This window comes from Bubalus kerabau, chromosome 8, assembly GCF_029407905.1.
Source record: "Bubalus kerabau isolate K-KA32 ecotype Philippines breed swamp buffalo chromosome 8, PCC_UOA_SB_1v2, whole genome shotgun sequence".
Taxonomy (NCBI): domain Eukaryota; kingdom Metazoa; phylum Chordata; class Mammalia; order Artiodactyla; family Bovidae; genus Bubalus; species Bubalus kerabau.
In genome coordinates, this window is record NC_073631.1 from 96,138,263 (window position 1) to 96,166,258 (window position 27,996).

Consider the following 27,996-nt stretch of genomic DNA (forward strand, 5'->3'; position numbering starts at 1 on the left):
GGCGGGCTGGGCGGGGACGCTGGAGGTCTGGCCCCAGCGTTTTCAGAGGGGCGGGTGGTGGGGACCGCGCACACCCTGACCTGAGCCGTGTGGCTGACTTCCAGGAGCGCACTTGGTGGAGGTGCTGTACGATGACGTGGCCGTGCCCAAGAGCCCCTTCCGCGTGGGCGTGACTGAGGGCTGTGACCCCACCCGTGTCCGGGCCTTCGGGCCAGGCCTGGAGGGGGGCTTGGTCAACAAAGCTAACCGCTTCACTGTGGAAACCAGGTACGCCTGCCCCTTTCCTAAACTTGACCCTGATGCTGTGGCCACCCTGAGCCCAGCCACCTGCTCTTCCCCCTCATCCTGCTGTGTGGACCTCATCCCCACCCACCCTCTGTCAAGGCTGCAAACCTCCCTGCTGTAGCTGCTGGTCTCTTCTCAGCTGGCCCCACACCCCTATTCACCTGCTTCTCCATCCCAACTCACTGGTCCTTGCGGCGCTGATGTAGGGCTGTCCTCTTGTAGGGGAGCTGGCACCGGGGGCCTAGGCCTAGCCATCGAGGGCCCGTCGGAAGCCAAGATGTCTTGCAAGGACAACAAGGACGGGAGCTGCACCGTGGAGTACATCCCCTTCACTCCCGGCGACTACGACGTCAACATCACCTTCGGGGGCCGGCCCATTCCAGGTGTGCACTGGGGGCGGGAGGGGGTGTCGGGGAGGCCAGCAGGGGGCCTGCTCCGTGTGAGGGAAACTGGAAGGAAGTAGGAGGAGGAGCAAAGCCCCAAACCAGCAGGAGGGACGAGGAGTAGGCAGGCACGGGTGCCATGGTGAGGGCTGAGGCAGGGCGGCGGGTACAGCTCATTCCCAGAGGCCCAGCACTGGTGTCTCGGCCCTTTTGCCTGGGGCACCAGATCTCAGGTGAGTTCCATCACTCACAGTCCAAGCCAGTGTCAGGACAGCCTCTCACACCCTCTTGCTCTGTCAGCAAAGCCAGGAACCCCCCTCCCCTCCAGCAGGGGTGGGGAATGGTTGGTGTCTTCAATTATCACATTACCCGGGCTTGCTGAAATGGGACTGTCCCCGCCCTACTTATCTAATTTCATGCTGGAAAAAATTCATTTTCTTTTACAAATACTTCTTTTAGCAATTTACTAATTTAGGAGGGCCTTCTTTCAGGCATGTGGCCTAAATAAGTGGATTCACCCTGCCTCAGCCTGTAGCCAAGTTTTTGGTTTTTGTTTTTAAATTTTACTTTTATTAATTTTTATTGGGGTATATATTCTGTAGCCAAGTTTATTTCTCCTTGTTACATTTTCTTAGCAAGTTTCTAAGTGTTTGCACATTTGGTCTGGTATCCCAGGGGCATTTCAAAGGCAGGGGAAGCCTCGCTTTCCTGGGTCCTCTGAGTCGGGGAGACCTTCTGGGGCAGGTGGGCTGGGGCTGACGACCGTCTTCCTTGCAGGGAGTCCATTCCGGGTGCCAGTGAAAGATGTGGTGGACCCTGGAAAGGTGAAGTGCTCGGGCCCAGGGCTGGGAGCCGGCGTCAGGGCCCGGGTACCCCAGACCTTCACAGTGGACTGCAGCCAAGCTGGCCGGGCGCCCCTGCAGGTGGCCGTGCTGGGCCCCACAGGTATGGAGTGTCTGGGGCCAGGTGGAAGGAGACGGAAAGGGTGCCAGGAGGCTCTGCTGACTATTCCCTTTGCCCAGGTGTGGCCGAGCCTGTGGAGGTGCGTGACAATGGGGATGGCACCCACACCGTCCACTACACCCCAGCCACGGACGGGCCCTACACAGTAGCTGTCAAGTACGCCGACCAGGAGGTACCACGCAGGTGAGGCCCAGCCTGGGGTTCTGTGCTCTGCTGGGCTCTGGGGAGCTCTCACCAGGGCCACAGCTGCAGGGCCACTCCAGGGCCCTGCAAACACTCCCCTACTTGTCTACGCCTCATCTGTTCTCTGCTGCACCATCCCACTCTTCCTAAGGGCCCCCTGCCCATCTTCTTCTCTACCCTGGAGGTGGCACAGCCCCAGGGGCTCTCCTCTGGCTGGGCTGTCCCCCTAGTTAGCTACAAAATCAGCACCTTGGGAAAAGGCATCATGTGGCTACAAATAGGTGTGACAAGGCAGCCTCCTGCAGCCTCTCTTCAAAGCATCTGAAGCATCTTCCTGGAGAGTGCAGAAGAAATGCCCAGGCTTTGTCAGGGCCACACCTTTGTGACCCTCCCCTAAGACTCAGGCTTGACTTGGTCCCTCCTCCCTGCCAGGACTCCTCTCCCTGCTCGTGAATGTAGGGGGTATTCCAGGCCCAAAATGAGATGAGATTCCTTCTCCCCCTGAATCTCAGCCAACTGTCTATCCCTTCTGCCTCTCAAGCCCCTTCAAGATCAAGGTGCTTCCAGCCCACGATGCCAGCAAGGTGCGGGCCAGCGGCCCTGGCCTCAACGCCTCTGGCATCCCGGCCAGCCTGCCCGTGGAGTTCACCATCGATGCCCGGGATGCTGGGGAGGGCTTGCTCACTGTCCAGATCCTGGTGAGTCTGTGCTGCCCACCTCTCAGGCCAGGGTCTGGGCACAGGCAGGCCTTAACCGCTGCTTCTCCCCCAGGACCCTGAGGGTAAGCCCAAGAAGGCCAACATCCGAGACAACGGGGATGGCACGTACACTGTGTCCTACCTCCCGGACATGAGCGGCCGGTACACCATCACCATCAAGTATGGCGGCGATGAGATCCCCTACTCGCCCTTCCGCATCCATGCCCTGCCCACTGGGGACGCCAGCAAGTGCCTGGTCACAGGTGGGCACCCACCCCTGCCCCTCCCCTCCCTACACACCCCCACCCCAGCTCATCCGTAACACTGCGGCTTACGCTTTTCTCTATTTCCAGTGTCCATTGGAGGTCACGGCCTGGGTGAGTGTCCTTTTTCTTCTCTTTTTGGTGTGGGCTGAGGCGATGGGGGCAGCTGGAACTGAGCGGGGGGAGTGGGCACAGGTCCCACGGACCCCTGACCGGGCACTCCTGTGTGGCAGGTGCCTGCCTGGGCCCTCGCATCCAGATTGGGGAGGAGACGGTGATCACAGTGGATGCCAAAGCCGCAGGCAAGGGGAAGGTGACGTGCACGGTGTCCACACCTGACGGGGCGGAGCTCGACGTGGATGTGGTCGAGAACCACGACGGTACCTTCGACATCTACTACACGGCGCCCGAGCCCGGCAAGTACGTCATCACCATTCGCTTCGGAGGCGAGCACATCCCCAACAGCCCCTTCCACGTGCTGGTAAGTTCAGTGGCCACAGCAGAGCTGGGGGTGGCAGGGAGGGGGGCCAGGCCCTCTTAGTGGGAGCAAGGAACCCCAGAACCCGTCCTCACGTTCGATGGATCCTGGGCCCAGAGTGCTCCAGGGTGGGGCCTGTGCTTTCCCGCAGCCTCCCAACCCAGGAGGCATGCAGCCCTGCCTCTGGCCCCTCTGGGCGTCAGGCAGCTCTCTGGTGGAACCTGACCCCCGGGCCCACCATCCCCGTCCATCTCCTCAGGTGGCCCTGCAGGACAGGGAAGCCCTCAGGAGAGTAAAGCACCCAAGATAGCCATCCTGCCCTAGGGGCAGCCCAGGGTATCAGGTCCCTGGGCCATTCTGAGTCAGCCTGTGGTCACCCGAGCTGGTGGGGACTGGCCTGTCACAGCCCGTACTCTCCCGTGCCTTGCCTCCCAGGCGTGTGAGGCCATGCCCCGCGTGGAGGAGCCCCCAGACGTGCCGCAGCTGCACCGGCCCAGCGCCTATCCCACACACTGGGTACTGCCCCTCCCACCTGGGCCACACTCGCCCCCCGTCTCCTCTTCCTTCATCTCTTTTCTTCAGTGGCCAGGGCCGGGGCATGGTTTGGGGGCCATCTTGGGGAGCAGGCGGGAAGTCAGGCGGGGCAGACGGATCCCGGAGCTGGGCACGGCACCTCTTCTCTTGCAGCTGACGCGCCTCTTCTGCCCTCTGGTTTCACCATTAACCATCTTGCTCTTTCCTCACCTTCTCTGACTTCAGTCACGGCCCAGGCTGAGTTTCCCAGACCTTTCCCAGCCAAGTGACTGTTCCCTCTCCCCCGCCACAGGCCACAGAGGAGCCGGTGGTGCCTGCAGAACCCATGGAGTCCATGCTGAGACCCTTCAACCTGGTCATCCCCTTCACTGTGCAGAAAGGGGAACTCACAGGTACTGCCCCAGGGCCCCGTGGCAGGATGGCCCCAAGGGAGGACATGTGTCCAGGCCCAGCTCCTCCTTAAGAGATGAAAGCTGGGGCCCAGAGTGGGGAAGTAAGCTCCCCGGGGTCACACAGCAAGCTGAGCAGAGCTGGAACTCAAGACTCCAGCCTTCTGTCTCCCAGGTCAGGATTCACCCTGAGGCCTCCTGGCTGTCTCCTGGTGGCGGGGGAGCCTGGGACAGCAAGGGGGTGGAGCCAGGAGAAACTGGGGTCCCACACGTACCCGTGTCTGCCTGGCAGGGGAGGTGCGGATGCCCTCTGGGAAGACCGCCCGGCCCAACATCACTGACAACAAGGATGGCACCATCACAGTGAGGTACGCGCCCACCGAGAAGGGCCTGCACCAGATGGGGATCAAGTATGACGGCAACCACATCCCTGGTGAGTCGGGGCTGAGCCGGGCTGAGGGGAGCCCACAGTGACTTCCTCCTCATCGGCCTTCTTTCACTCATAATTATTGAGCATGTGCTGTGTGCAGACACATGTGAGGCCCCAGGAAGGCTGGTGTCCTGGTGGGAGGCCCCGTCGGCACAGATGCAGGGCCTGGCGGGGAGGCTGTGGGAAGGTGTGGGGGTCCGAGGGGGGCTCAGGCAGCCCCTGTGCTCACTGCTGACCCAGCCCCCTTTCCCCCACCACCCCCAGGGAGCCCCCTGCAGTTCTACGTGGACGCCATCAACAGCCGCCACGTCAGCGCCTACGGACCAGGCCTGAGCCATGGCATGGTCAACAAGCCGGCCACCTTCACCATTGTCACCAAGGATGCCGGGGAAGGTGAGGGGAGCTCCGGCAGGGGCTGGGGATGGGCAGCGGGGCAGGGGTGAGGCCCTCTGACCGCGGCCCCGCCTCCACCCACAGGGGGCCTGTCCCTGGCCGTGGAGGGCCCGTCCAAGGCGGAGATCACCTGCAAGGACAACAAGGACGGCACCTGCACCGTGTCCTACCTCCCCACGGCGCCTGGGGACTACAGCATCATCGTGCGCTTCGACGACAAGCACATCCCCGGGAGCCCCTTCACAGCCAAGATCACAGGTGGGTGGATGCGTGGGCACACCCCGGCACACGATGGCTGTGCAAGCCCGGCACGTCCAAGTCTCGGGTGCTTAGGGTAGGGTGCCCTCCAGGTGGAAGAGGTCATTTTTGGATATGTGTAAGGAGTACGCTGTTCTCTACAGCAAGTGAGAAACACTCAGCTACCCTTTGAAACACACTCTCGCAGTCTTTTAAGTCAGGATGTTGATAGGTGAGGAAACTGGTAGGCCCGGAGGGGCAACACACAGCAGGTAAGGGAACTGGGCTGTGCGGTCTAGTCTCAGTTTTTTTTTTTGGTCCTACTAAATTACCTGACTCAGAATTTAAATTTATGTAAATTAGAGGTTTAACCCATTCAGGACTGGGGTGCTGACTCATCCCTAATCTCGGGCCCCTAACATGTGCATGGAGATTGTGCTCTCCCCAGTCTCTCTGTGCCTGCTTTGGGGGTTGAGGGGGGTGGGCAAAGGCTCTGTTGAGTCCAGGGAGCCTCCTGATCCCCACGAGGGCAGGGCCTGCCTGGAGTCAGCCCGCCTGACATGGCAACTCTCCCCTAGGCGATGACTCAATGAGGACGTCACAGCTGAATGTGGGCACCTCCACGGATGTGTCCCTGAAGATCACCGAGAGTGACCTGAGCCAGCTGACCGCTAGCATCCGTGCCCCCTCGGGCAACGAGGAGCCCTGTCTGCTGAAGCGTCTGCCCAACCGGCACATCGGTGAGCGTGGTGCCATGGCAGGGGCCCAGGGGAGGAAGGTGGGGGAGCTGGGAAAGGACTACTGCCAGGCCCAGAGCTCCATTCATGCCTGACCTCCCCCTCAACAGGCATCTCCTTTACCCCCAAAGAAGTTGGGGAGCATGTGGTGAGCGTGCGCAAGAGCGGCAAGCATGTCACCAACAGCCCCTTCAAGATCCTGGTGGGACCGTCTGAGATTGGGGATGCTAGCAAGGTGCGGGTTTGGGGCAAGGGCCTGTCCGAAGGACACACATTCCAGGTGGCGGAGTTCATCGTGGACACTCGTAATGCAGGTGCTTCTTGCCCCGGAGACCCCTCACTGTAGCTAGTGCCTCAAGTGGGGACCAGTCCTTTCCTTTACAGCGCCCCTGGACCATAACCTCCCCTCCTGAACTTCCTGGCCCAGTCTCTGCTGAGATTCCCATTCTGGGGCCCACCTGGGAAGAGTAAATGTCCCCCTGTCGCTTCTCCTGTGTCTAAGAGAAAGCTCAGCCATCCTGAGTCTGTCTCTCCTTCACTCACCAAAACCCAAGAGGCCTGCCTTAGAGAAATTTCCAGACTACCTATCCCTGACCCTCTGGGTCACTGCCTGGCTCACCCCTCCTTCTACTGAGCCATCTTTCCTTAGTGGTTACGATGCTCCTTGGGTGTCGGTTCTGGGCGGAGCCTGGGGTTTGGGGAGGGGAGAGCAGATGGCAGTGGGGACTGAGGGAGACGTGTCCCTTGCCTCCTGCTAGGTTATGGGGGCCTGGGGCTGAGTATTGAAGGCCCTAGCAAGGTGGACATCAACTGTGAGGACATGGAGGATGGCACGTGCAAAGTTACCTACTGCCCCACCGAACCCGGCACCTACATCATCAATATCAAGTTCGCTGACAAGCACGTGCCTGGTAAGGCTCTGGGCTGTGGCCGGGATGGGCCAGGAGGCTGGAGATGAGTGACCTGAGGTGGCTGACCCACTCTTTCTTGTCCCTACAGGAAGCCCCTTCACAGTGAAGGTCACCGGCGAGGGCCGCATGAAGGAAAGCATCACCCGGCGCAGGCAGGCGCCATCCATCGCCACCATCGGCAGCACCTGTGACCTCAACCTCAAGATCCCAGGTGGGCGCTGGAAGAGCCTGGTGGGGTGGGGCTGCGGGACGGCCCAGAGCCTGTCCCCGGGGCCTCTGTCCTTCTGGCTTATTTCTCACCTCCCTCCCCTCCGCCTGCTCCACGTGTCCCACAGGGAACTGGTTCCAGATGGTGTCCGCCCAGGAGCGCCTGACACGCACCTTCACCCGCAGCAGCCACACATACACCCGCACAGAGCGCACGGAGATCAGCAAGACGCGGGGCGGGGAGACCAAGCGCGAGGTGCGGGTGGAGGAGTCCACCCAGGTTGGCGGAGACCCCTTCCCCGCCGTCTTCGGGGACTTCCTGGGCCGGGAGCGCCTGGGCTCTTTTGGCAGCATCACCCGGCAGCAGGAGGGTGAGCAGGACCGGGCCGGGCTCTTCACAGGGAGGTGGGCCTTCTGTCCCTCGGGACAGGATGGGGAGGCTGCTGGTCTGAGCAGAGGAGGGGGTGTTTACTGAGGGAGGGAGGGAAGGGTGAGGGCCTGGAGCAGCCCTGGTGTCGCCCTGACACTCCCCACCCCCTGCAGGTGAGGCCAGCTCTCAGGACATGACCGCACAGGTGACCAGCCCGTCGGGCAAGACGGAAGCTGCCGAGATCGTGGAGGGGGAGGACAGCGCGTACAGCGTCCGCTTTGTGCCCCAGGAGATGGGGCCCCACACGGTCACTGTCAAGTACCGCGGCCAGCATGTGCCAGGCAGCCCCTTTCAGTTCACCGTGGGGCCGCTGGGTGAAGGTGGTGCCCACAAGGTGCGGGCTGGAGGCACGGGGCTGGAGCGAGGGGTGGCTGGCGTGCCAGGTAAGGGGGTAGGTTCCCGGGATGGGGGATGGGGGAGGACAGCCAGCAGGGTGGGTGACGGTGCTGAAGAGCTGCCCCTGTCCCGTTTCTGTCTCCAGCCGAGTTCAGCATCTGGACCCGAGAAGCAGGTGCCGGGGGCCTATCAATCGCCGTGGAGGGTCCCAGCAAGGCAGAAATTGCATTTGAGGACCGCAAGGACGGCTCGTGCGGGGTCTCCTATGTCGTCCAGGAGCCAGGTGGGCATCTTGCTGGGCCTGCCTGACTTTCCAGACCAGGCTTCTGCTCGCCCCGGCAGGAGACAGGGCTCCCAAACCAACCCCTCACCTGGGCCGCTGCAGTTTCTCTGCCCCATTTCCCTCCACTCTACACTCCTGGGAACATGTGTCTCCAGAGCTGAGCTCGACCTAGGAGCTTGTCTGGGGCTGAGATCAGGGTGGGGTTGTTTCCCCCGCTGCTGTCCCGTCCTGGAGCTTGCGCTGACTGGTCTTCTCTCCCCAGGTGACTACGAGGTCTCCATCAAGTTCAACGACGAGCACATCCCAGACAGCCCTTTCGTGGTACCCGTGGCCTCCCTCTCAGATGATGCTCGCCGTCTCACTGTCACCAGCCTCCAGGTGTGTGCCCGGGGGGGATGGGGCCCTCCTGCCACCCTGAGGGATGGGCAGGAGTAGAGGATGGTATGCCCATGTGACCAGGGACTTAGCAGTGACCTTGGAAGGGCCAGACAGGTGGCCCCTCTCTCCCAGTGTTTGGACAACAGGGGGCTCTAGCTATGCTAGCTGCCCCTTGGGGTAGTCTTGGCAGCCTCAGGTGCCGCTGTGTCCTCCGCCCCCTTCCCCATCCTAGAACTGGTTTCATCTTCACCACCTGCCCCCCCAAACCTCCCCATCGGCCCCACCTTCCCCATCAAGTGCCCCCAGGGCAGTCCAGCCCACATGCCTCTTTTTCCCATCCCAGCACTGGGTTCTCTGCTATCAGGCCAGCTTTATGGTATCTGGGTCTTAACCTCCCCAGCCAGGACAGGACACATCATCTCTGGTCCCCGACCATGCCCGGCACAGCCAGGTGGCCCCACCTTATAGCAGGTGGTTGCCAAGGCCAAAGACCCAGCGTCTGCCTCCCATCACAGCCTTGTTCAGAGCCTCCCTAAGCTGGGTCAGGCGGCAGGGGGCAGCTGGGGGTGGGAGGAGGGAGCCTCCGGGCTAGGCAGGAAGGGATATCAGTGCCAGGCTGCAGACATGAGCCCTCCAGGCCCTCCCAGGAGTCTGAGCACCCTCCATGGTCTCTGCAGGAGACCGGGCTCAAGGTGAATCAGCCGGCGTCCTTTGCGGTGCAGCTGAACGGCGCACGGGGCGTGATCGACGCTAGGGTGCACACGCCCTCGGGTGCAGTGGAGGAGTGCTATGTCTCCGAGCTGGACAGTGGTGAGCTGGCCTGTCCCTGCCAGGCTAGGACCTTCTGGAAAGGGGAGGGGAAAGACTAAGGCTCACCCACCAACCTCTGCCCCCACAGACAAGCACACCATCCGTTTCATCCCCCACGAGAATGGCGTCCACTCCATCGACGTCAAGTTCAACGGTGCTCATATCCCTGGCAGTCCCTTCAAGATCCGAGTTGGGGAGCAGAGCCAGGCTGGGGACCCAGGCTTGGTGTCGGCCTATGGTCCTGGGCTCGAGGGAGGCACTACAGGTGAGTGCCTGGGGCTGGGGAGAGGGGTGGGACAGTGCTGATGAGCCCCAAGTCCTGGCAGAGGTCTGCTCCGGGGAGCCCGGGCCCATCCCAGCTCTGGGCCCCAAGCCCTTCTTACCTACATCCTTGCTACCTCTGGTCCCCAGGCGTGTCGTCAGAGTTCATCGTCAACACCCTGAATGCAGGCTCAGGGGCCTTGTCTGTCACCATTGATGGCCCCTCCAAGGTGCAGCTGGACTGTCGGGAGTGTCCCGAGGGTCACGTGGTCACTTATACTCCCATGGCTCCTGGCAACTACCTCATTGCTATCAAGTATGGTGGCCCCCAGCACATCGTGGGCAGCCCCTTCAAGGCTAAAGTCACAGGTGAGTGTTCTGGGTGGGCTGAGGTCCCACCCTGGGCTGGAAGCCTATCCTGGGCTGGCTCCAGTGGCTGTTCACATCCGGGTCAGAGTTGGCCCCAAACATCAGTGTTTCAGGTTACCAGGAATAAAGTGGGCCTGGCTTTACACAACGTGCCATTCCCCACCTTCTATGTGTGGACTCGTGCACATCATTTAAAAAAAAATCAAATCCCTCTCTACTGTCCATCCCTTGACTAATCTTTTCCCTGCGGTGGCTCCCCAAGTTTTCACTTAACTCTGCCCTCCTGGCATCCCCATTTCTGGCTTCCAAGAAGACAGAGCTCAGCAGACATTTACCTGATTTTCCTTCTGGAAGCTGTGTGAAGGATTGGTTGGATACTTGTTCCTTTTTAAAGCAGGGCTCTACCTACCGTGTGACTTGGGGTCCCAGACAAAGCCCAGAAGGGTGGGGGAGGGTGGACAGAGCCATGGAGGCCCCAGACCTGGAGACAGGCCTGCCCGAGAGCCCTGTGTGAAATGGGCTGCTGCTCCTAGGATGCTGCAGCTGAGGAAGGGAACGTGGGCTGTCAGCTGCCACACGGGGCCTACCGCCTCGGGAAGAGCAGGCCTCTGACCCGGCTTGTGGCCACCCCACCCTGCCCCTCAGGTCCCCGGCTCTCTGGAGGCCACAGCCTTCATGAAACATCCACGGTTCTGGTGGAGACTGTGACCAAGTCGTCCTCAAGCCGGGGTTCCAGCTACAGCTCCATCCCCAAGTTCTCCTCAGATGCCAGCAAGGTGGTGACGCGGGGCCCCGGGCTGTCCCAGGCCTTTGTGGGCCAGAAGAACTCCTTCACTGTGGATTGCAGCAAAGCAGGCAGGCAGCAGGCGGAGCGGGGGAGCGGGGGCGGTCTCCCAGGGTGGGCAAGTGTGCGCGAACGTGGGGCCAAGGGCTGGGGGTGAGCCTGTCCCTCGCTGCCTCTCTCTCCAGGCACCAATATGATGATGGTGGGCGTGCACGGGCCCAAGACCCCCTGTGAGGAGGTATACGTGAAGCACATGGGGAACCGGGTGTACAACGTCACCTACACCGTCAAGGAGAAAGGGGACTACATCCTCATCGTCAAGTGGGGCGATGAAAGTGTCCCCGGAAGCCCCTTCAAAGTCAATGTGCCCTGAATCCCAGAAGTGCCTCCCCCCAGCCTCGGCCCCCACCTCTGGCCAAACACACTCACAGACACACTCACAGACAGACAGACACACACACACACACACACACACACACACACGGGCCACACCCAGATGCACGCTCGCAGAATCAGACACACAAACACCTGCCCTGGGATGTGGACGGAGTGGCACTGCCCCCTCGCTGCCAGGCCCTCTGGCTGGAGGGCCTTGTGTGTTTCAGGGCAGTGTCCCTCGCCTCAAATGTGACCTGAGGGTGAACTGGGGGTTGGGGGGCCAGGGAAGCCCTGTGTTTTCTGGTGGGGCTGAGGCCAGTGGAGGAGCACGTGTTTGGGGGTGTCTGCATGTGTGAGAGAGGTCACCCTCAAATCGCACTGCCAGCCAGGCCTCCTAGCCGCTGAGGACTGCGTCCAGCCCCTCTGGTGGCCACAACCCCAGAGCGTTAACTTGGAAAACGAAGCACAGTCAGAGGAGAAAGTGTACCTAGCGGCAGCTGCACACACGTCCTGGCCCCAGGCGATTGAGACCCCAGCCAGGCTTCCTGGGGGACTGATTTCTTTCTTTTTTTTTTTTTTTTTTTTAATAATTGCACAGCTCTGCCCCATGGGGGGGCCTTTTTTACACACTGCGAGGCCCAGCTTTCTGGGGGGCTTTTGCACATGTCATGCGGCTCAGCTGGGAGCCGTTTAGGCGGAAAACTCCAAATAAAGTGCGGCCTGTCGCAGAGGTGTGGTTGTGCCTTGTGTGTGTGCGCTTTCCTTGGCTGGCCAGCTCTGGCTGTTGACCCTCAACCAGGCCTTGGGAGGCAGAGGCTGGTTGCCTGTCCCCTCGAGGACCGAGTCAGGTCCAGGGGAAGGGCCTGGGGCAGAGAGGCACCCCTCTGGGCCATCTATTTGGGGAGGTCTGGAATGTTGACAGAATGCTGCAAAGAAAGGGGGGCATGTCAGGGATGTGGGCTTAGTCCTCAGATTCCCGGAGAGCTGGGGGTGGGAGAGGGAGGGGGACACTGTGTTGTAGAAGATTGCCCCAGGGACTACTGGGAGGCCAGTTTTTGTTCAGACTGAGCTCAAGGATGTTCTCAAAATCAGGACCTTAAAAAACAGTCACCCCTGGCTCATGCAGGAATGCTCCTCAACCAGCAGGCAGGCAGAACCACAAACGAACCCAGGAACCTGTCACTCCAGCTAGGTCCTGGGTCAAAGCTGGGTCTCCTCCAGCCCGACCTTGCTTAGGGCCTCCCTCCTGAACTGGTCCCTCCTTCCTGATCCACCAGCAGCTCCCTCCAGCTCACCACACTACAGCCAGAGGAGGGTGGTCACATTACAGGAACTGTGGCCCTCTCTGGTCTAAGACCCTTCTGTGGCTCCCTTCTAGTCTAGTCTACGTGTCCTAACAAGGCCCCCAGAGCCTCCCTACCCATTCATTGAAACCTCCAGCCAAGCTGGTGGTGTACCCTTTCTCACCACACCCTCCACCTCCTACCCTCTTCACAACTTCTAGATTCCCAGACCCACGTGCTGCAGTTTGGGCCTCTGCCCCGGAACATCCTTGCCTCTCCACCCTCCTCACCTTCCTGGCCAACAGGAAGCTTTCCTGAACCCCTCCCTATCCTCCCAGACCTGCCCCCCAGCTCTCATGCTGCCCTGGGGCACATCTCTGGCTGCATTTATTACTACTACCCTAGTCTGTAACAGTGAATCTGAGGGTGGGCCTGCCCCACCAGACTGCGCTCCCTGACCTAGGAGGTCGAATACAGACAGGTGTGACCAACGAGTAAATAAGCAACTGAGTAGCCAGAGCAGGGCAAGGCAGCTTCACTCAACTGATCCCCCAGCTCTAGATTCATTCCAGACATTCGGCACATAGTGGTGGGTTGACCAGAGAAAACCCAACACACGTGGCCTGGCTCCAAATATGCCCATCCCCTACCTTTTCACTCAAAGGATGTCTGCCTCCTGGCTCCTCTCGTCCTTCTCTTCCCCCTCAAGACCCTTCCAGGGCCTCTCTTTCTGTAAGTCCATCTCCCTCCCTGTGATATGTTTACTCTCCCTTCAGTCCTGAGAGAGTTCCTTGAGGACAGAAACTGTATTTTATCAATCTCATGTCCTCAGCCTCTCCATGGCCACAGTTGATAAAGGCTGGTTGAATGAAGGTGTGTGTGATGAATGGGGTGCTCTCACAGCCCCCTCCCTCACCTGACAGACCCTTGAAGGGCGAGATCCCTTCTCAAGTTCCCAGCCATTCATGGCCATTAAGGGCCAGCCCTGTGCCAGGCACCGAGCCAGTGCTTCTACTCACGTCCTTCCTCACTCTCTGCCTCCCCTCCCACCTCGCCCCAAGATGGGGAGCATTTTCCTGCTAAGTTGCCGGCCTCCTCCTCCTCCTGCTGCCCTCCACCTGTGAGGGGATGTGTTTATGGATATCCAGTCCCGCTGCTCTCCCTCAGTGGTAGCATGGCCTCAGCTGCTAAGCATGTAAGGACTCTACCTCACTTAATCCTAACAGATCTGTGAGATGGGCACATTATTACCTGAAGAGATAAGGTCCTGAGAATTTTGGTGATGAGTCCCAAATCATACCTCTAAGTATCAAGGCCGAGATTCATACCACTTAGGTTAAAATCCCGAGCCTATCACACATGTAACCACCAGACCAGACCATCCGGATGGCTCAAGTGCTCTCAACCCACAGATCAAATGCCAGATGCCAGGATGCCTGTTTGTTAGAAGGGAGGGGGAGCGAGTGGCCCCTTCTCCTTCAACATGTTCATCTCAGAGTTCACTCTCTCAGGAATGTGACTCCCGTCCATCTAGCTGCACAGGCCAGAAACCTGGAAGTCATCTTGTCTATTTCCCCAAACATATCTAATACCAGTTCTATTCTCTTTGTCTCTAAATACTTCTTGTTTCCACCAGACTCTCACATTCCCCATTCCCACTCCCTGGGTTCTGCCCACCATCATCTCTTCCCACAACGGTTTCTCTTCCTTCAGTCCTGCCTGCTCACACAGCACAGGTCTCAACCTATCGCTAATACATAAAGTTGGCCGTATCATTCTCTTGCTTAAAATCCTTCAGTGGCTTCAGAATAACTCTGTCCTCAGGATAACTCCCAAATTCTTTTCCTTTCCTTAAAGGCACTAGTTCTCTCTAGTCCCTAAGTCTTCACACGTGCTGTTTCTCTTCCTAACAACACCCTCTTGTCCTCATCGCTACCAGCCTCATCCAGCTAGCGGCCTTCTTCGCGCGCCTCCTCTCCCCCATGGGTTAGTTACACCTGATGGGTGCTTCCACGTACGTTTCACATTTTAGCAATTGACACACTACTCACGAAAGAGTATCATCATTAACTTATCTATCCTTTTATTAATTGAGCACATATGTACTAGTTGTTAACTACGTGCCACAGTTACATACATACACGAAAAAGACTCGGACCTTACCCTGGAGAACAGAAACCGTCTCTCCTTCGGCGTCCAGACGTCTAACAGCAGTTGCCTCACCTGGCTAAAGAACCAGCGAACTTACCTGCGCGAGTCGACTGTGCCGCGCGGACTTCTGGGAATCGTAGTCCCCGCGTTCGGGGCTCCCATTATGGCGCAGGCGTATTCTGAGTCAGGCGCTTCTGCTCCTAATGCGCATTTCCCAGGAGGCGGAATGGTACAACTGCGCATGTCTAAAGCGTGGGGGTGCGGCCGAAAAGGCTGTGCGCTGCGAAGGCGGGGCTTCGGCGACACCCGGCGGTCGCTGAGGATCTCGGGTGGTCTGTGAGGATGGCGGGGAGGGGGAAGCTAATTGCGGTGATCGGAGACGAGGACACTGTGACTGGCTTCCTGCTGGGCGGCATAGGGGAGCTTAACAAGAACCGCCACCCTAATTTCCTGGTGGTGGAAAAGGATACTACCATCAATGAGATCGAAGACACTTTCCGGTAAGGTAGCCCGCGAGGCCTGAACTGGACCCTCTGCTGCCTGGTGGGAGCGCGGGGAGGGGAGGGGGCGGGAGGCGACACTGGCTGAAGTGTCAGACCCCGTCCTCGAGGGTCGGGAAAGTCGGTCCACCGATTGGAGAGGAGGCCACTGCGGCCCAAGTTCCCTTTCGGGGCTCGGTGGGACCAGGGCTAGATCGGGTCCACAAAGGCCCCCCCTCACATGACCGTGTGTCAGGAAAGAAGAGGAACCGCTCATGTAGGACGGGCACCGCCCTTTGGTCCAACCTGTCCCGCCAGAGCTGAACTTCCAGGGTGCCCAGGCCTGGAAAGGGCCACTCTCAGCTCCCGGTTCACCGGTAGAGCAGGCCCCGGTCATTGCAAGCGCTGGACTCGTGTGAGTTGACTCCTAAAGGAACCACTCACTCAGTGAACACCTGGGCAGTGGGCTCGGGCTTTCAAGTGTTTTCTCCCTTAGAAGCTCACAATCATCATGTAAGATAGGGGTTATTCCCATTTACTGGTAAGAAAACTAAAGTTCAGAGAGGTTAAAGGCACACACTAAAGTCATACAATTCGGAAAAAGATGGAGCAAAGATTTGAACCCAGTCTCACCTTTTCTGCCTTTCTTAAGCGAGGGCCACACTCTGCTCCTTCAGCTCTCAGTCTGCTTTGGAATTTCCCATTGTCCTGAACTCAGCGGACAGAATATCAGGACTGTCCTACCTTCTACTGATACCTTGCGCTTCAAATCTTCATTTCCTGTCCCGGATTAAAAGCAGTAGCTTCAAGCTGTGGGTGCAGGCATGTCCTTTAATCCAGGAGGTGACCTGGTGACTAGAGTTGAGAGCGCTAGCCCTCTGTTCTTTCCCACACCCCTTCTCTGGAGCCCCTATGCCAAATGCCAGGAACAAACCTCTCCTGCCTGTTTTCCCCTAAACAGCCCAGCCCTGAGCTGCTGGCTGAGACTGGTTTCTTTTGCCTGGGGTATGATCAGCCCTGACCCAGGAGGCTGATCTCTAAGCAGTCTGGTAAAGTGACTCGAGTTGTCTTGAGAGAAGGACAAATTTTACTTCAAGATCTTTTCAAGTTTCTAACCAAAAGGGACCTCTGAAATCATCAAATCTAACCTGCCTTAGTGTCTGGTAAAGAGTAACTACTCTGTAAATAGTTTTTATTTTTTTAATAGTAAATAGTTTTTAGTGAGTCAATAAATTAATGAATGTGTGGGTGGTCACAAGAAAATAAGAGCCCAGTGCCAGGTTTCTTCTGTGTGGAAAGTATGATTCCTTCATTACTGATTTTCCTCTTCCTATGCTGTTCCTGGCTCAGGCCAAACTTCCCCTCTGATCCACCCCCTGCCCTTATCAGCATAGACCATGAGTGGTCTGAACAACGCCTTCCCCCCTTAAAAATTTTTATGGGGACTTCCCTGGCGGTCCAGTGGTTAAGATTCTATGCTTCCACAGTAGGGGGCAAGGATTCGATCCCTGTTTGGGATACTAAGATCCCAAGTGCCACGTGGTGTGGTACAAAAAAATTTTTTTTGTGTTTAGAAATTTAATCTGTTTCCTTTTGAAAAGTTAACATGTTTATGTGGTTTACAAATTAATCTTTAAAAGATCTACACATTGAGAAGTCACACTCTCAACCCCTGACCTCTTCTACTTCATTACTTCCTTCACCATGTATTTTTTTTCCATATCTTTCTGCTTATTTCTTTATGCAGATACAAAGAGACTGGCATATATAGTCTTCTCCTCTCCCATTCTTACCTGAAGGCAGCACAAGGAACGCACCAGCAGGCACCCTCATCTTCATTAGCAGATCATTTGGGAGTCTTCCAGGCGGCGGGGGTGGGGGTGGGGTAGAAGCCATGCCCTTAGCTTTTGAATGAAATTGACTCTAAACGGAGTGGAGTTAAGTGTAGCACCTTTTTCTCTTGTCCACTGCGCTCTCTGGATTAAGCCCATTACATCTGTGGCCAAGCCCACCAGCTCAGAGTGGGCCGCCCTAGACTCCCTTCTCATCTCTCCCTCCAGGCAGTTTCTAAACCGGGATGACATCGGCATCATCCTTATCAACCAGTACATCGCAGAGATGGTGCGGCACGCCCTTGACGCCCACCAGCGCTCCATTCCCGCCGTACTGGAGATCCCGTCCAAGGAGCACCCGTATGATGCTGCCAAGGACTCCATCCTGCGCAGGGCCAGGGGCATGTTCACAGCTGAAGACCTGCGCTAGAGGGCTCTCCTCTGCCTTGAGGCCTCTCCCTGGGCTTGCCATCAGCCCTTCTCTAAGATCTTAGCCTCTTGAGTTCCAATTCCCTGCCCCTTCCCATTCCACTGAGATGCACCAGAGCTGGGGGGCTTCCAGTTGCTGGGGCTCTGCCATTAAAATTAAGGCTGGTTGGGGTACAGGAAACCTGAGTATCTTCTCTCCACTGCCTCTTCCCTGTGCTGTTACACAGTGTCATTGTTGATGTTAAATTAAAATAACGTTCTTGCTTCTCTCCAATCTGAGGCTGGGTGCTAGAAACGACATGTGTGGAAGGAGGCTCTTGAGGAGGGGGGGGGGATTTGATTGGCAAGGCTGGAAAAGGTTTTGCCGAAGACCCAGGCCTAGAAGAGTTAGACCAGGAAGATTGTGCCAGCCCGGTCTTCTGAATTAAAGGTAACCGGCTCTGGCAGGGGGAATGGAAGCAGGCTTGCGTCCAGACCCCTGGTGCCCCCGCTTGAGTCTGTATTGGCTGGGAGGGGTCGGGACCTCAAGGGATAGAAGCAGGAACCACAGCAAACCTGGAAGCCAGAGATACTTAGCTTGAGTCTGGCAAGAGGTTTGGGGGTCAAGGCTCTTAGCCAGTGGGCCCTGGCCTGAGGCTGCCCCAGCAAGCAAGGCAGGTGAAGCGTGCTGAGGGCATGGCCCTGTGTGAGGTGAGGCACGGTTGCCGAGTGACTGTCCCTGGGCAGCCACCTGCTGTCAGAGGGACTCTGCTTGCTGTGCTCACCCCTTGGTGGCAGGCACCCCGTGCCTGCTCCTTCCTCTGCCACCATGTCTCGGCAGCTCAGCATGGACACGGTGCGGCAGAACTTCTGGAAGGAGGAATACCTGAGGGAGAAGATGTTGCGCTGCGAGTGGCACCACAAGTATGGGTCCCTGGTGAAGGCCAAGCAGAAGGCCAAGGCTGCAGCCCACCTGCCGCTCAAGCTGCCAACCCTGCCCCCCAAAGCTCCACTCTCACCCCCGCCCGCCCCCAAAGCAGTTCCTTCCAGGGCCTCCAGCCCCGCCCTGGAGGCTCCTATTCAGTCAGAAATGTACCCAGTCCCGCCTGCCACCCGGGCCCTGCTATACGAAGGCATCTCCCACAACTTCCAGGGCCGCTACCGCTACCTCAGCACCCGAAAACTGGACATGCCAGAGAAACGCTACCTCTTCCCCATCACCACCAACTTCACATACGGCTGGCAGCTGGGTGAGCCCCAACCTCCCAGAAATTATCCACCTCACAGAGAACCTGCCACGAGCCAGGCAGCGCTCTTGGCACTAGACACACGAGACACATGGACACTCCTTTTGGGGGCATCCATTCTAGTGGAGAAACATAAGAGCAAGAGAGGGCCAAGTTCCAGAATGAAACGACGTGATGGGCGAGGAGGCAGGGGCGTGTGGCGCTTTAGGATGGATTGTCAGGAAAGGCCTCTCTCAGGACCTAAAGGCCGAGTGAGCTAACTGACGAGGGGGAGGAGTTGGGTTTTATTCTAAGTTTAAGGGGAAGCCACGGCGAGTTTTAAGCAGGTGAATGATACTGATTTACTTAAAAAAAAATCACCCTGACTGTTCTGTAGGTTGTGGCCTATTCGGGGTTAAGAACAAACTCTGGCAGATGGTTGAGTTATCCTGGCAAGAAATGACAGTGGCTTGGACTAGAGTGATTAGCAGTTGAGCTGAAATCTATTCCGGATGTGATTTGGAGGAAGACTCAATGGAACTTACTGGTGGTTTGAATGACAGAAGAAGAGAATGCAATGGTAACACGCAGGTGTTTGACTGAAGCAGCTACAGCAGGGGAGACTGGGGGGTGGCGGGGGTGGGGGGGGTAGGGAGAGTGCGGGGGGTGTGAAGGTCAGCGTTGCTATGTTGTGCTGGAGGTGTCGGTGATTTGGCCCTCTGGAGTGAGGTCAGAGCTGAAGGCACAGGTTTGGGGGTTATCAGAATATAGGTGCTCTTTAAATTAAAGCCTTGAGAGTGGGTGGGCTCACCCAGGTTGCTCCAGAGGCTGGATCACGCAGGGAGAAGGTGCAGGGTTGGGGGGAACACGGTGATATGTAAGGACGTGGTATTGGCAAGAAGGCTGTCCATCTGGATTGACTCATAGTCGTCAGCTGGGTGGGAGAGGAGCGAAGGCAGTGGTGTAGTTTGAGCTGAAGAGTCAAGGTGTGGGACAGAGAATATGCCAGGGAGTGTCCTGGGCTTGCTGCCTGATGAGAGTTCCTTTGCTGGCTGTGGTCATGAATTTCAAGTGAGACTACTCAGTCAGGTGTTTTCTCCAGTTCCTGCACAGAAAAGGTGGATGATTGAGGATAAACAGTTGAAATTTGGCCTTAACAAAAAATCCCCCCAGGGCCCAAGGATTTGCCCCAGGATTTCCTCTCCCTAAAGGGAGAGGAAAGGGAACAATTTCCAAATGAAAGCAGAAGGTAGAAAGAAGCCCTGTCTGCCCCAGAGAAGTCCAGCTCTGTCTGTCCCTGTAGCAAGCACGGCTGGGAGTCCCACCACCCGCCTCTGTGAAGGCTTCCGAGGCTGGGGGAGGGGGGGGGGTGCTGGCACACAGCTGACTGGCATTTGGCGATCACTGCTGACCCGGATGGGCGGGCAGCCAGCTCCCTGTTTCCCTGTAACTCCCGCTTCTCAGAAGCATTTCTTTTTATTTCTGCACACTTATAAAGTGGATACAACACAGGCAGACTCATAGGGCTATGCAGGCAGGGCTCCTCTGCTCTGCCCATTCTTTTCCCAGGAACCCACTCCTGGCCTCTGACATCTTTTCCCAGGCCCCCCAGTGAAGCAAGAACTGGTCTCCTGCAAGATGTGCCGCATTGAATCCTTCTTCCGCAAGAATGGGGCCTTCTCGCTACTCGATCCCCGGGATTTGGCCCTCTGACCTCGAGCAGGGCAGAGGGCTTAGGGGAGGGAAGAAGAAATAACACACCTCCTGGTGGGGCGAAGCTGCATGTGTGTCTGTGTCTGGCTCTCCCAGGCGCTGAGGCTGCGTTCTGGGCCTTTCTGAAACTCCCTCTGACCTGCCGGTTGCCTTCTTGCTTTTCCCTTAACCCCCCGTCTCTTTAATCATCTCCTTGAGGATTCATCAGAGACTTAGAGGGGCCTCAGAAGGGTGAGCGATGCTCGTCAGGTTCCGCGGCGCCGGGGGGCCACAGTAGCTGCTGGAAGTTCTGGGTGTTCCTGGGGAAGAGTGGACTTTCATTCCAGATGTCAGGAAAAAGTGACCGCCACCACTCCACAAGCCTCCCCGCCCGTCCCCTCACCTGGCCCCGAGGGCTCGCAGCCGCCCGGTCCTTTCCCGGTGCGTTTGCTCCAGCTGTTCCCGCAGGGCGCGTCGTCGCCCTGCCGCGTCCTCCTGGGGCGGGACGGAACGCTGAGCGCCAGCCGGTGCCTCCCGGCCCCCGGGCTCGAAGCGGCCAGCAGAGGGCAGCACCCTCTGTGCTCTGGAGGGTCGGCCTGCTCCGCAGGTGTTATCCCAAGTGCGGGATAGACGCCAGTCAAAGCGATCCAGGTCGCGCCCAGCTCGGCCACTGGCCCCCGCCCCTGCAGGGTCGTTGTGGCCCCACCGCCTTCTCCTAGGGGTCTTGCCTGTGGTGGGAGCTGAGCTGGGCTCGGTGGGGGTTCCAGGGGGTGCACCCGGCAGTGGCGGTTCCTGGCGATGCGGAGGCGCTCCAGGACCTGAAGGAGTCGACTGTCAGTGGCCCATAGGCCGCCCCTCTGGGCCCCGCCCGCCTGGCCCGGCCGCGCACCCGGAGCCGCTGCTGCTCGCGGTCCCGCTGCCGCCGGCGCCTGGCCTCGCGGTTCAGCTCCAGCAGCCGCTGCAGAGCCGACGCCTGCTGCGCGGCGCTCACGCTCGCCGACGCCCGGTCTCTGCTCAGGGGCTCGGGCCAGGCGGTCTTCGAGGTTCTGGGGGCCTCCGCAGCACCCCTCGGTCTCCCGAAGGCGCCCGGAAGCCCCGTGGAGCCGCCCAGCTCCTGCTCCGCGGGGCCAGGGCTTCCTCCTGGGCCTTGAAGCGAGTGTGGATCGCGCAGCGGGCCCAGGTGCCCTGGGAGAGCAGCGGGCCGTTCCCGCTGCCTGGAGCCCGCAGTGCATGGGGCCGCTAGCATCACCGCTCCTGGGCCTGGGAGCAGTGGCCGAGTCGGGGGCCCAGCGAGCGGAAGCGGAGCCCGCAACCCTCCCCGGAGGGGCCCCTGCGCTCCCAGGGCCGGTGCGCTGTTTCCTCTCAGGCCATCGGTCTTAACCTGCATCAGCTGGGTGGGCCTTCCCTGGGGCCCTGTGCCCGCCCTTCCCCCAGGCTGCCCCATCCGTTCCCCCAGGGACCTGCAGAAGTCCCCCGGGGAGCCGCCTTTCTCCCGGGGCCCCTCTCCCCGAGCTTCTTCCCAGGCAGGTGGGATACAGTCTCTGCCCTCGGGAGACTGGACGATCTTCTCTTCCGAACCCCGGGGAGAATCTGCACTCGGCTCTGGGAGGGCCTCCTTTCTCCCGCATTTGAGGCGACTTTGGCTTTGACCTTGAGGCGCCCCTCTGTGCTCACCCTGGAGGCCCTCACACCTTTGACCTTGAGACACCTCTTCCATCAGAGCCTGAGTGGCCTCCCCGCTCGGACACTGGTTTGTCTTCTCTCTCTTACCCTGACCCTGAGGGTCCCCCTCTCTCTGACTGTGAGGAATCTCAATCCTTAGCAGTTTCTTCTGTTCTGCTCTCTCCTGGCCCAAGCTCCAGCCCAGCCCCTCCAGGGGATCTTGGGGTTCTGGCAGGCCCGGGGAGGGGAGCCCTGGGGGTCCTGGGGCTCCCTGAGCCAGCTTTTTCTCCTGTAGGCTTCTGGATGATAGTTGATGGGGCCTCTGGGGCGTGGGCTCTGCTTGGCTCCCCTCTGGCTTCTGGGCCAGGTCCTAGGAAGGAAGAACACTTTGTCCCAGGTTTGTGAGGGAATCCTCCCTCCAGGAGGAGCCTGGAGACCCCAGGGCCCCAGTGGGCCTTACTTCCATTAGGCCCCTACCCTGACTCCTGAATTTGTAAATGTTGTGCTGTGCTGTGCTTAGTCACTCAGTCACGTCTGACTCTGCAACCTCCTGGACTATATAGCCTGGGAAGCCCCAAACCCATGTTATGTAGTTTAAAAGGTGCTTTAACTACGGCCCCTTCTTCCACCTGGCTGTGGGCTTCCCACCCGAGCAGTCTCCTCCCAGTCAGACCCCACCTCTGCTATCCCCCATCTGAGAGGGGTCTTGCCCAGGCAACTTCACCCTTTCACCTTGAACTCTGAGTTTCCTGGTTCTCCAGGGCTACTGCTGGTGGTAGCGTTCAGCTCTTGGAAGCAACCTGAAGGAGAAAGACAGATGTCTGCTCATGTCCCAGCCCCTCACACGCACACCCCTAAACTGGAACCAGGAAGCCCAGGGAGTCCCCAGCAGGTGAGGGGACTGAACCGAGTGGTGGTGGTAGGGTACCCTGAGGGCTGGTGTTGGAACTGCACGGCCTTCGCAGCTCACCATCCCACCTTTATTTACACAGCCTGCTGTGTGTCTGCTTGTCAGGGTTGCCTGCCAACAGCTGACCCCATCTTCCTCACCCTCCCAGCCAAGGACCACCTTGGAGGAACCTACACACCGTCTTCCTCAAAACTGCCAGAGGCAGCCCAGGAGCAGGAAGGGACGGCCTGCCAGGGTTACCAGTCCCTCTTAAGGACACCCCTACTTTGTTCTTGTGGCAAAGACACGAAGTCCTGTCCAGCCCCACAATAGGCGCCTGACTTTTCTATTATTAAGGATAATCCTCTTTAGCTCTTTCTTGGTTTCTGGAAGGCAAAATCAAATGAAATTCAAGAAGTGGAATTTTAGGCCAGAGGCTAGTCTAAAAACTGCAAGTCTTTATAATTAACAAAAGGAATCTAAAAAAAGAGATGAAATGTCGCTGCTCCTTTGCAGCTGTGGAGGAAGGAGCATCATTTTGCATTCATAAAACCACTTAAAAGAACCTGATTTCATAAGGTCTTAAATTGAGAACTCTCACAAGAAATGCCATCTTTATGCAACATGAATGTGTGAATATTCATAACAGTAACCAAATGGGAATGTTCTCTGTGAAAACAAATCTGTCTTTGGAAGAGTTTTGAACAAAGACATCTGGTACGAGTCCCAAGCCTTCAGAAATTATTGCCATGAACTGTGAAAATAGCCTCCAACCCTGTCCCTCTGTAATTCTGATCTGTTGTCTTACTGGATCATTTATTTCACTGGTTATAATGATGTAATAGATATCTTCCGCCGATGTAGTCCCAAGAGATAATATACTTGTAAAATTTCTGTCAATCAGAAAATAATCATTTGTACTTTCCTTCTTTTGCCCATACACAATGTCACAATTGAAAAGCTTGTGACTTTGCTAGGCTTATTATTTAACCAATCATTTGAGAGCCTGTTTCATTTAAATGAACAGACCCAGGGCTCACAGCATCCATCCTGATGAATTCTAATCACCTGCTTATTGTCACACTCTCTCACTAGGCTGCGATCTCCTCAGAGATGAGGACAAGTGACTAGCCAAGTCTCTTTTGTCCCCTGTATTTCCCCAGTGCCTGGCATGAGGGTGGCAGCTTGGAGCTGCCATTCCGTTCCGTCCCCGCTGGAGGACAGGGAGGACAGACAGCCATTCCCAGCACTCTCTCCTTTGAGCCCCAGCTTAGCTTCAGGATCCTCCTGGACACAGTGCCTGAGATGGCTGGCACCAGTCAGGTGGAGTTGGCATAGAAAAGAAAACCTGGGGCTTCCCAGGTGGCTCAGTGGTAAAGAATCCTCCTGCCAAGGCAGGAGACGCGGGTTCAATCCCTGAACTGGGAAGATTGCACAGGCGGTGGAGCAACCAAGCCTGTGAGCCACCACTATTGAGCCTGTGCTCTAGGGCCTGGGAGCAGCAAGTACGGAGCCCAAGGGCCGCAACCACTGAAGCCTGTGTTCTGAAACAAGAGAAGCCTCTGCAATGAGAAGCCTGAACCACAGCTGAGAGTAACCTCTTACTGCAACTAGAGAAAAGCCTGTGCAGCAATGAAGACCCAGCACAGCCAAACATACATACATAAATAAAATTATTTTTTAAAAAAGAAAACCTACTTTTTGTCCCTGGTTGCCCTGGCACCCCCACAAAAAGATAGGTGGGGGGAAGAATAGGTGAGGATGAACCAGAATCCTGGAACTTGGGGCGATGGCTTCCCGGCTTGCCCCAACCTAAGCTCAGCATCCATGTCACTGAAATTAACCCAGGGGCTTCTGTTCTCCTGGCTGCCAACCCCTCCTGTCAAAGTACCAGATGTGGGCCCTTCCTCAGGCAAGCCAGGGCTCTCCTGCCTTGGGTCTGCATCCAGGCTGGCTTCATTCAGATCCGGGGCTGATGGCGGGTCCGCTGCCCGCCCCCTGCAGGAGTGCAAGGACTGCCTCAGGCACACCTCTTGCTTCTGGTTCTGCTGCGTGGGGGGTTGGGGGGGTATAGGACTCCCACCCACAGCAGGCTGCAGGAGTCTTCCCACCCCATCACCCAAACTCAGTCCATGGCAGCCTCCCCTCCCCCTCCTCTGCACCCACCAATGGATGCCAAGAGCTGGAACTTGAGGTTATCCTTTCCAGGGACTGTGGGGCAACCACGTGGGTTCAACTGAGTAAAAGCCCCAGGAGGAGTTAGGGGCATGAGGAGGGGTCACTGGCCAGGGTGCTGGAGGGCGACAGGGCAAAGGGTCCTGGGTTTGGTCACTTTGTGTGGCAACATGGAGTGGACGGAATTCCATGGAGACTTACCCCTCCAGGAGCTGATGGTTCTGGCTCAGGGAGTCCTCAGTCTGGGGCGGTGGGCACAGCCTGGAATTCTGGAAGGATTGGGGGGGGGTACCCCAGCCCACGTGGCATCATCCCTCAGTGTGGTAGGGAGCCTCTAAAACAGCCCCCAGGGATCCATCTCCTGGCTTCTGTGCCCTTGTGTGACCCCTCCCCTTTCCCTCCAAGTCAAGGAGCTTGGAGACAGATCCCTCCTACCCACTCCAACCTTCAGATGAGACTGTAGCCCTGGCCAAAAATGGTTGCTGGATACTTCCCCAATAGTTATGACTAACACCTACTCCTGCTACAGCTACTAACCTGCCCAAAGGGTCTCAGGCAGTGGGGTGCCAAGCCAGGACTGGGAGGCACATCCTGGTTCCAGTCACCACAGCACCGTCCTTCCTGGGGTGGCGGGCCAGGGGGAGGGCCACCAGCCCTGGAGGGAGGGACCCGGGGCTGGGGCTACTCGGAGTCCCATCTCAGGGGCACCTGGGCATCAGCGCCTCTGTCTTCGGGGCCCCATCAGCCCTGCTTTCCTCTCTCACTGCAGCCATGGCTAAAGGCATGGAGTCACCATGCAGTTGATTGGGCTAGGACAGTTCATTACGGAACAGTAACAGGCCGGAACAGTCCTGTATGTCCAGCAGGGTGCTAAACCTCTACACAGATGAGTTAATGGGCCTCCCAGCAGCCCTCTGAAAAGAGCTCTTATCTTCCCCATCCTGTAGCCGAGGAAGGAAACAGGCTTCCGGTCCACAGAAGCATCAGAGCAGAGATTTGAACCCAAAGCCCATGTTCCTCCCACTTCTCGACCGCTGCAAGTGCCCCAGTATCTCACTGACCCCCAGCTCTCAGCCGAGCCCCAGCTCACCCCACTCGACAGCCGCTCAGCGTTGTCATCGGTCCTGCTGTAGGGCTTGCTGTGCTGGTTCTGTGCGTGCTGGACCTGGGCCCTCAGACCACAGAACTGGGCCCAGGGTGGCCAGAAGAGGCCCAGCCCTGCCCCGGTCAGCAGCTCCAAATCCCACAGGAGCTGCAGGAAGGTGGGATGCTGGGACGTGAGGGGGCACTCGCCCTGCCCTCTGCCGTACCCCCTGGCCGGCTGACCCTACCTGCTCCTGGGCCCGCTGGCTCCGCTCCATCTGCAGCAGCACGGTGGGCAGTTCCAGGACCGAAGGGCAGGCTCGGCCCTCTTGCACCTGGGGAGGCAATGTGGAATCAGACCCCACGGAGACCTGCCCTCTCAGAGACGGTGCCCTGTGGCCCTCACCTGCCGCAGGGCAGCCTGGAGCTGGTCTAGGCCTGCAGGGTACCGGAAGAGGTGCTGGTACAGGGCCAAGGCCTGCTTGGGGCTACAAGGGAGCCCTAGGTCCCCCAGGGTGGCTGCCTGCTCCATGGAATTGGGGGCCTGGGAGGGTGTCCCCCACCCCACTCCCTGCTGCTCCTGGAGAAGAGAAGGGCCAGGAGCTGGGGACAGGGGGAAGAAGGAGACAAAGGCTCCTGAGCTCAGTAATGCAGGGCCCTGACATCTGAGCCAGGCCTGGGCCTCAGCCAAGTCTCATAGAGACGCTGACCTGACTTGGATCCAGGTTTCTTGGCCACGTGGGTGGCAGTGTGGGGTGAGGACTGTGACTCTGACAGAGAGAGGTGTGTGCAGGTGCTCGTTTGCAGCCCCGCGTGAACATCTGCTTTGTGTATACAGTTGATGCTTAAACAACACAGGGGTTAGCAGCCCCGACCCTTGCTGCAGTCAACAATCCATATATAACTTACAATCCGCCCTCTATATCTGAGGATTCAACCTGTCGGGATGGTGGAGTACTGTAGTATTTACTACTGAAAAAAACTGTGAGTATAAGTGTGTCTGTGTAGTTCAAACTCATGTTGTTCAAATGTCAACTATATATACGGAGTCCCGAGAGGCATGAGCAAGAGTCATATACTGGATAGTTGTCTCCGAGGGGCAGCAAGGGAAAAAGTTAGCCATGTCATCTTTGATCAGAAAAGTGATCAGCACAGCGAAAGCCCCAGTGGCCATTGGTCCCCACAGGCTGTGTTAGTCGACAGGACCATTTACATTTCAGGACACCTAGGCATGGACCCTGCAAGTGGACAACTTGTGCCAGGAAGGGTGGCAGAAGACACTAAACAGGCTCTTACAAACATGGGTGAAATTCTGAAAGCAGCAGGCTGCAACTTCACGAATGTGGTAAAAACAACTGTTTTGCTGGCTGACATAAATGACTTCAATACTGTCAATAACATCTACAAACAATATTTCCAGAGTAGCTTTCCTGCTTGAGCTGCTTACCAGGTTGCTGCTTTGCCCAAAGGAGACTGTGTTGAGATTAAAGCAATAGCTGTGCAAAGACCTCTCGCAATAGCATGACTCTAAGTGGGCCCAGTGTTCTTCAGTCTGGAATTTTAATAATATTTTTTAACTAATAGCTTAATCTTTGTTGGAAAGTGTAAGGTTGAAATACTATGAAAATACCATATAATAAGGGGAACTGAACGTTGGAAAGTGTAAGGTTGAAATACTATGAAAATATCATACAATAAGGGGAACTGAACATGAACTGGGGAGAAGGCAATGGCACCCCACTCCAGTACTCTTGCCTGGAGAATCCCATGGACAGAGGAGCCTGGTGGGCTGCAGTCCATGGGGTCGCAAAGAGTCGGACACGACTGGGCGACTTCCCTTTCACTTTTCACTTTCATGCGTTGGAGAAGGAAATGGCAACCCACTCCAGTGTTCTTGCCTGGAGAATCCCAGGGATGGGGGAGCCTGGTGGGCTGCCGTCTATGGGGTCAAACAGAGTTGGACATGACTGAAGTGACTTAGCAGCAGCAGCAGAAC

The 27,996-nt window shown here is 57.6% G+C and overlaps 3 protein-coding genes, 1 long non-coding RNA gene and 1 pseudogene across 10 annotated transcripts in view; 4 read left to right on the forward strand and 1 right to left on the reverse strand.

Annotated features, from left to right (window-relative positions):
• Window positions 1-11,848, forward strand: part of FLNC (filamin C) — a 28,012-nt gene extending 16,164 nt beyond the window's left edge. For 2 of the 3 annotated variants that reach the window (XM_055590862.1, XM_055590863.1), the window contains 25 exons: window positions 105-267; window positions 508-668; window positions 1,446-1,613; window positions 1,691-1,814; window positions 2,356-2,512; window positions 2,586-2,775; window positions 2,866-2,889; window positions 3,009-3,256; window positions 4,080-4,179; window positions 4,469-4,609; window positions 4,871-4,999; window positions 5,084-5,257; window positions 5,815-5,976; window positions 6,084-6,287; window positions 6,732-6,884; window positions 6,973-7,095; window positions 7,220-7,462; window positions 7,635-7,904; window positions 8,003-8,140; window positions 8,403-8,518; window positions 9,196-9,328; window positions 9,417-9,593; window positions 9,740-9,958; window positions 10,604-10,813; window positions 10,928-11,848. In XM_055590862.1, coding sequence (XP_055446837.1) covers window positions 105-267; window positions 508-668; window positions 1,446-1,613; window positions 1,691-1,814; window positions 2,356-2,512; window positions 2,586-2,775; window positions 2,866-2,889; window positions 3,009-3,256; window positions 4,080-4,179; window positions 4,469-4,609; window positions 4,871-4,999; window positions 5,084-5,257; window positions 5,815-5,976; window positions 6,084-6,287; window positions 6,732-6,884; window positions 6,973-7,095; window positions 7,220-7,462; window positions 7,635-7,904; window positions 8,003-8,140; window positions 8,403-8,518; window positions 9,196-9,328; window positions 9,417-9,593; window positions 9,740-9,958; window positions 10,604-10,813; window positions 10,928-11,115 — 4,115 coding nt within the window. In that variant the 3' untranslated portion in view covers window positions 11,116-11,848. Of the gene's footprint in view, window positions 1-104; window positions 268-507; window positions 669-1,445; window positions 1,614-1,690; window positions 1,815-2,355; window positions 2,513-2,585; window positions 2,776-2,865; window positions 2,890-3,008; window positions 3,257-3,688; window positions 3,770-4,079; window positions 4,180-4,468; window positions 4,610-4,870; window positions 5,000-5,083; window positions 5,258-5,814; window positions 5,977-6,083; window positions 6,288-6,731; window positions 6,885-6,972; window positions 7,096-7,219; window positions 7,463-7,634; window positions 7,905-8,002; window positions 8,141-8,402; window positions 8,519-9,195; window positions 9,329-9,416; window positions 9,594-9,739; window positions 9,959-10,603; window positions 10,814-10,927 lie in introns of all 3 variants that reach the window. The other variant, XM_055590864.1, reaches the window with a different exon arrangement.
• Window positions 11,849-14,777: 2,929 nt separating this feature from the next.
• On the forward strand, window positions 14,778-17,568 carry ATP6V1F (ATPase H+ transporting V1 subunit F). The gene is made up of 2 exons (XM_055590867.1): window positions 14,778-15,054; window positions 17,094-17,568. The coding sequence occupies exons 1-2, from the start codon at window positions 14,897-14,899 to the stop codon at window positions 17,293-17,295; spliced, it is 360 nt and encodes a 119-aa protein (XP_055446842.1). The 5' UTR covers window positions 14,778-14,896; the 3' UTR covers window positions 17,296-17,568.
• Window positions 17,569-17,703: 135 nt separating this feature from the next.
• SPMIP1 (sperm microtubule inner protein 1) lies at window positions 17,704-27,084 on the forward strand. Of its 5 annotated transcripts, none has more exons than XR_008718086.1 (3): window positions 18,387-19,617; window positions 20,103-22,745; window positions 22,846-27,082. XR_008718086.1 is itself a non-coding variant. In XM_055590866.1 (2 exons), exons 1-2 carry the CDS (start codon window positions 18,103-18,105, stop codon window positions 20,210-20,212), a joined length of 531 nt encoding a protein of 176 aa, XP_055446841.1. In that variant the 5' UTR covers window positions 17,704-18,102; the 3' UTR covers window positions 20,213-20,267. The 5 variants fall into 5 exon arrangements, 1 of the variants encoding a protein (XP_055446841.1); XR_008718085.1 differs by lacking the exon at window positions 18,387-19,617 and having other exon boundaries at window positions 20,504-21,941; window positions 22,615-22,745; window positions 22,846-27,084; XR_008718084.1 differs by lacking the exon at window positions 20,103-22,745 and having other exon boundaries at window positions 17,704-19,079; window positions 23,838-27,084.
• LOC129659480 (uncharacterized) lies at window positions 19,473-20,731 on the reverse strand. The gene is made up of 3 exons (XR_008718088.1): window positions 20,595-20,731; window positions 20,261-20,511; window positions 19,473-19,604 (listed from the first exon to the last, which is right to left on the reverse strand). It is a non-coding gene; the product is annotated as an uncharacterized LOC129659480 (long non-coding RNA).
• A 37-nt stretch (window positions 27,085-27,121) lies between the features above and the next one.
• On the forward strand, window positions 27,122-27,990 carry LOC129659477 (2-iminobutanoate/2-iminopropanoate deaminase-like; annotated as a pseudogene).
• The last annotated feature ends 6 nt before the right edge of the window (window positions 27,991-27,996 follow it).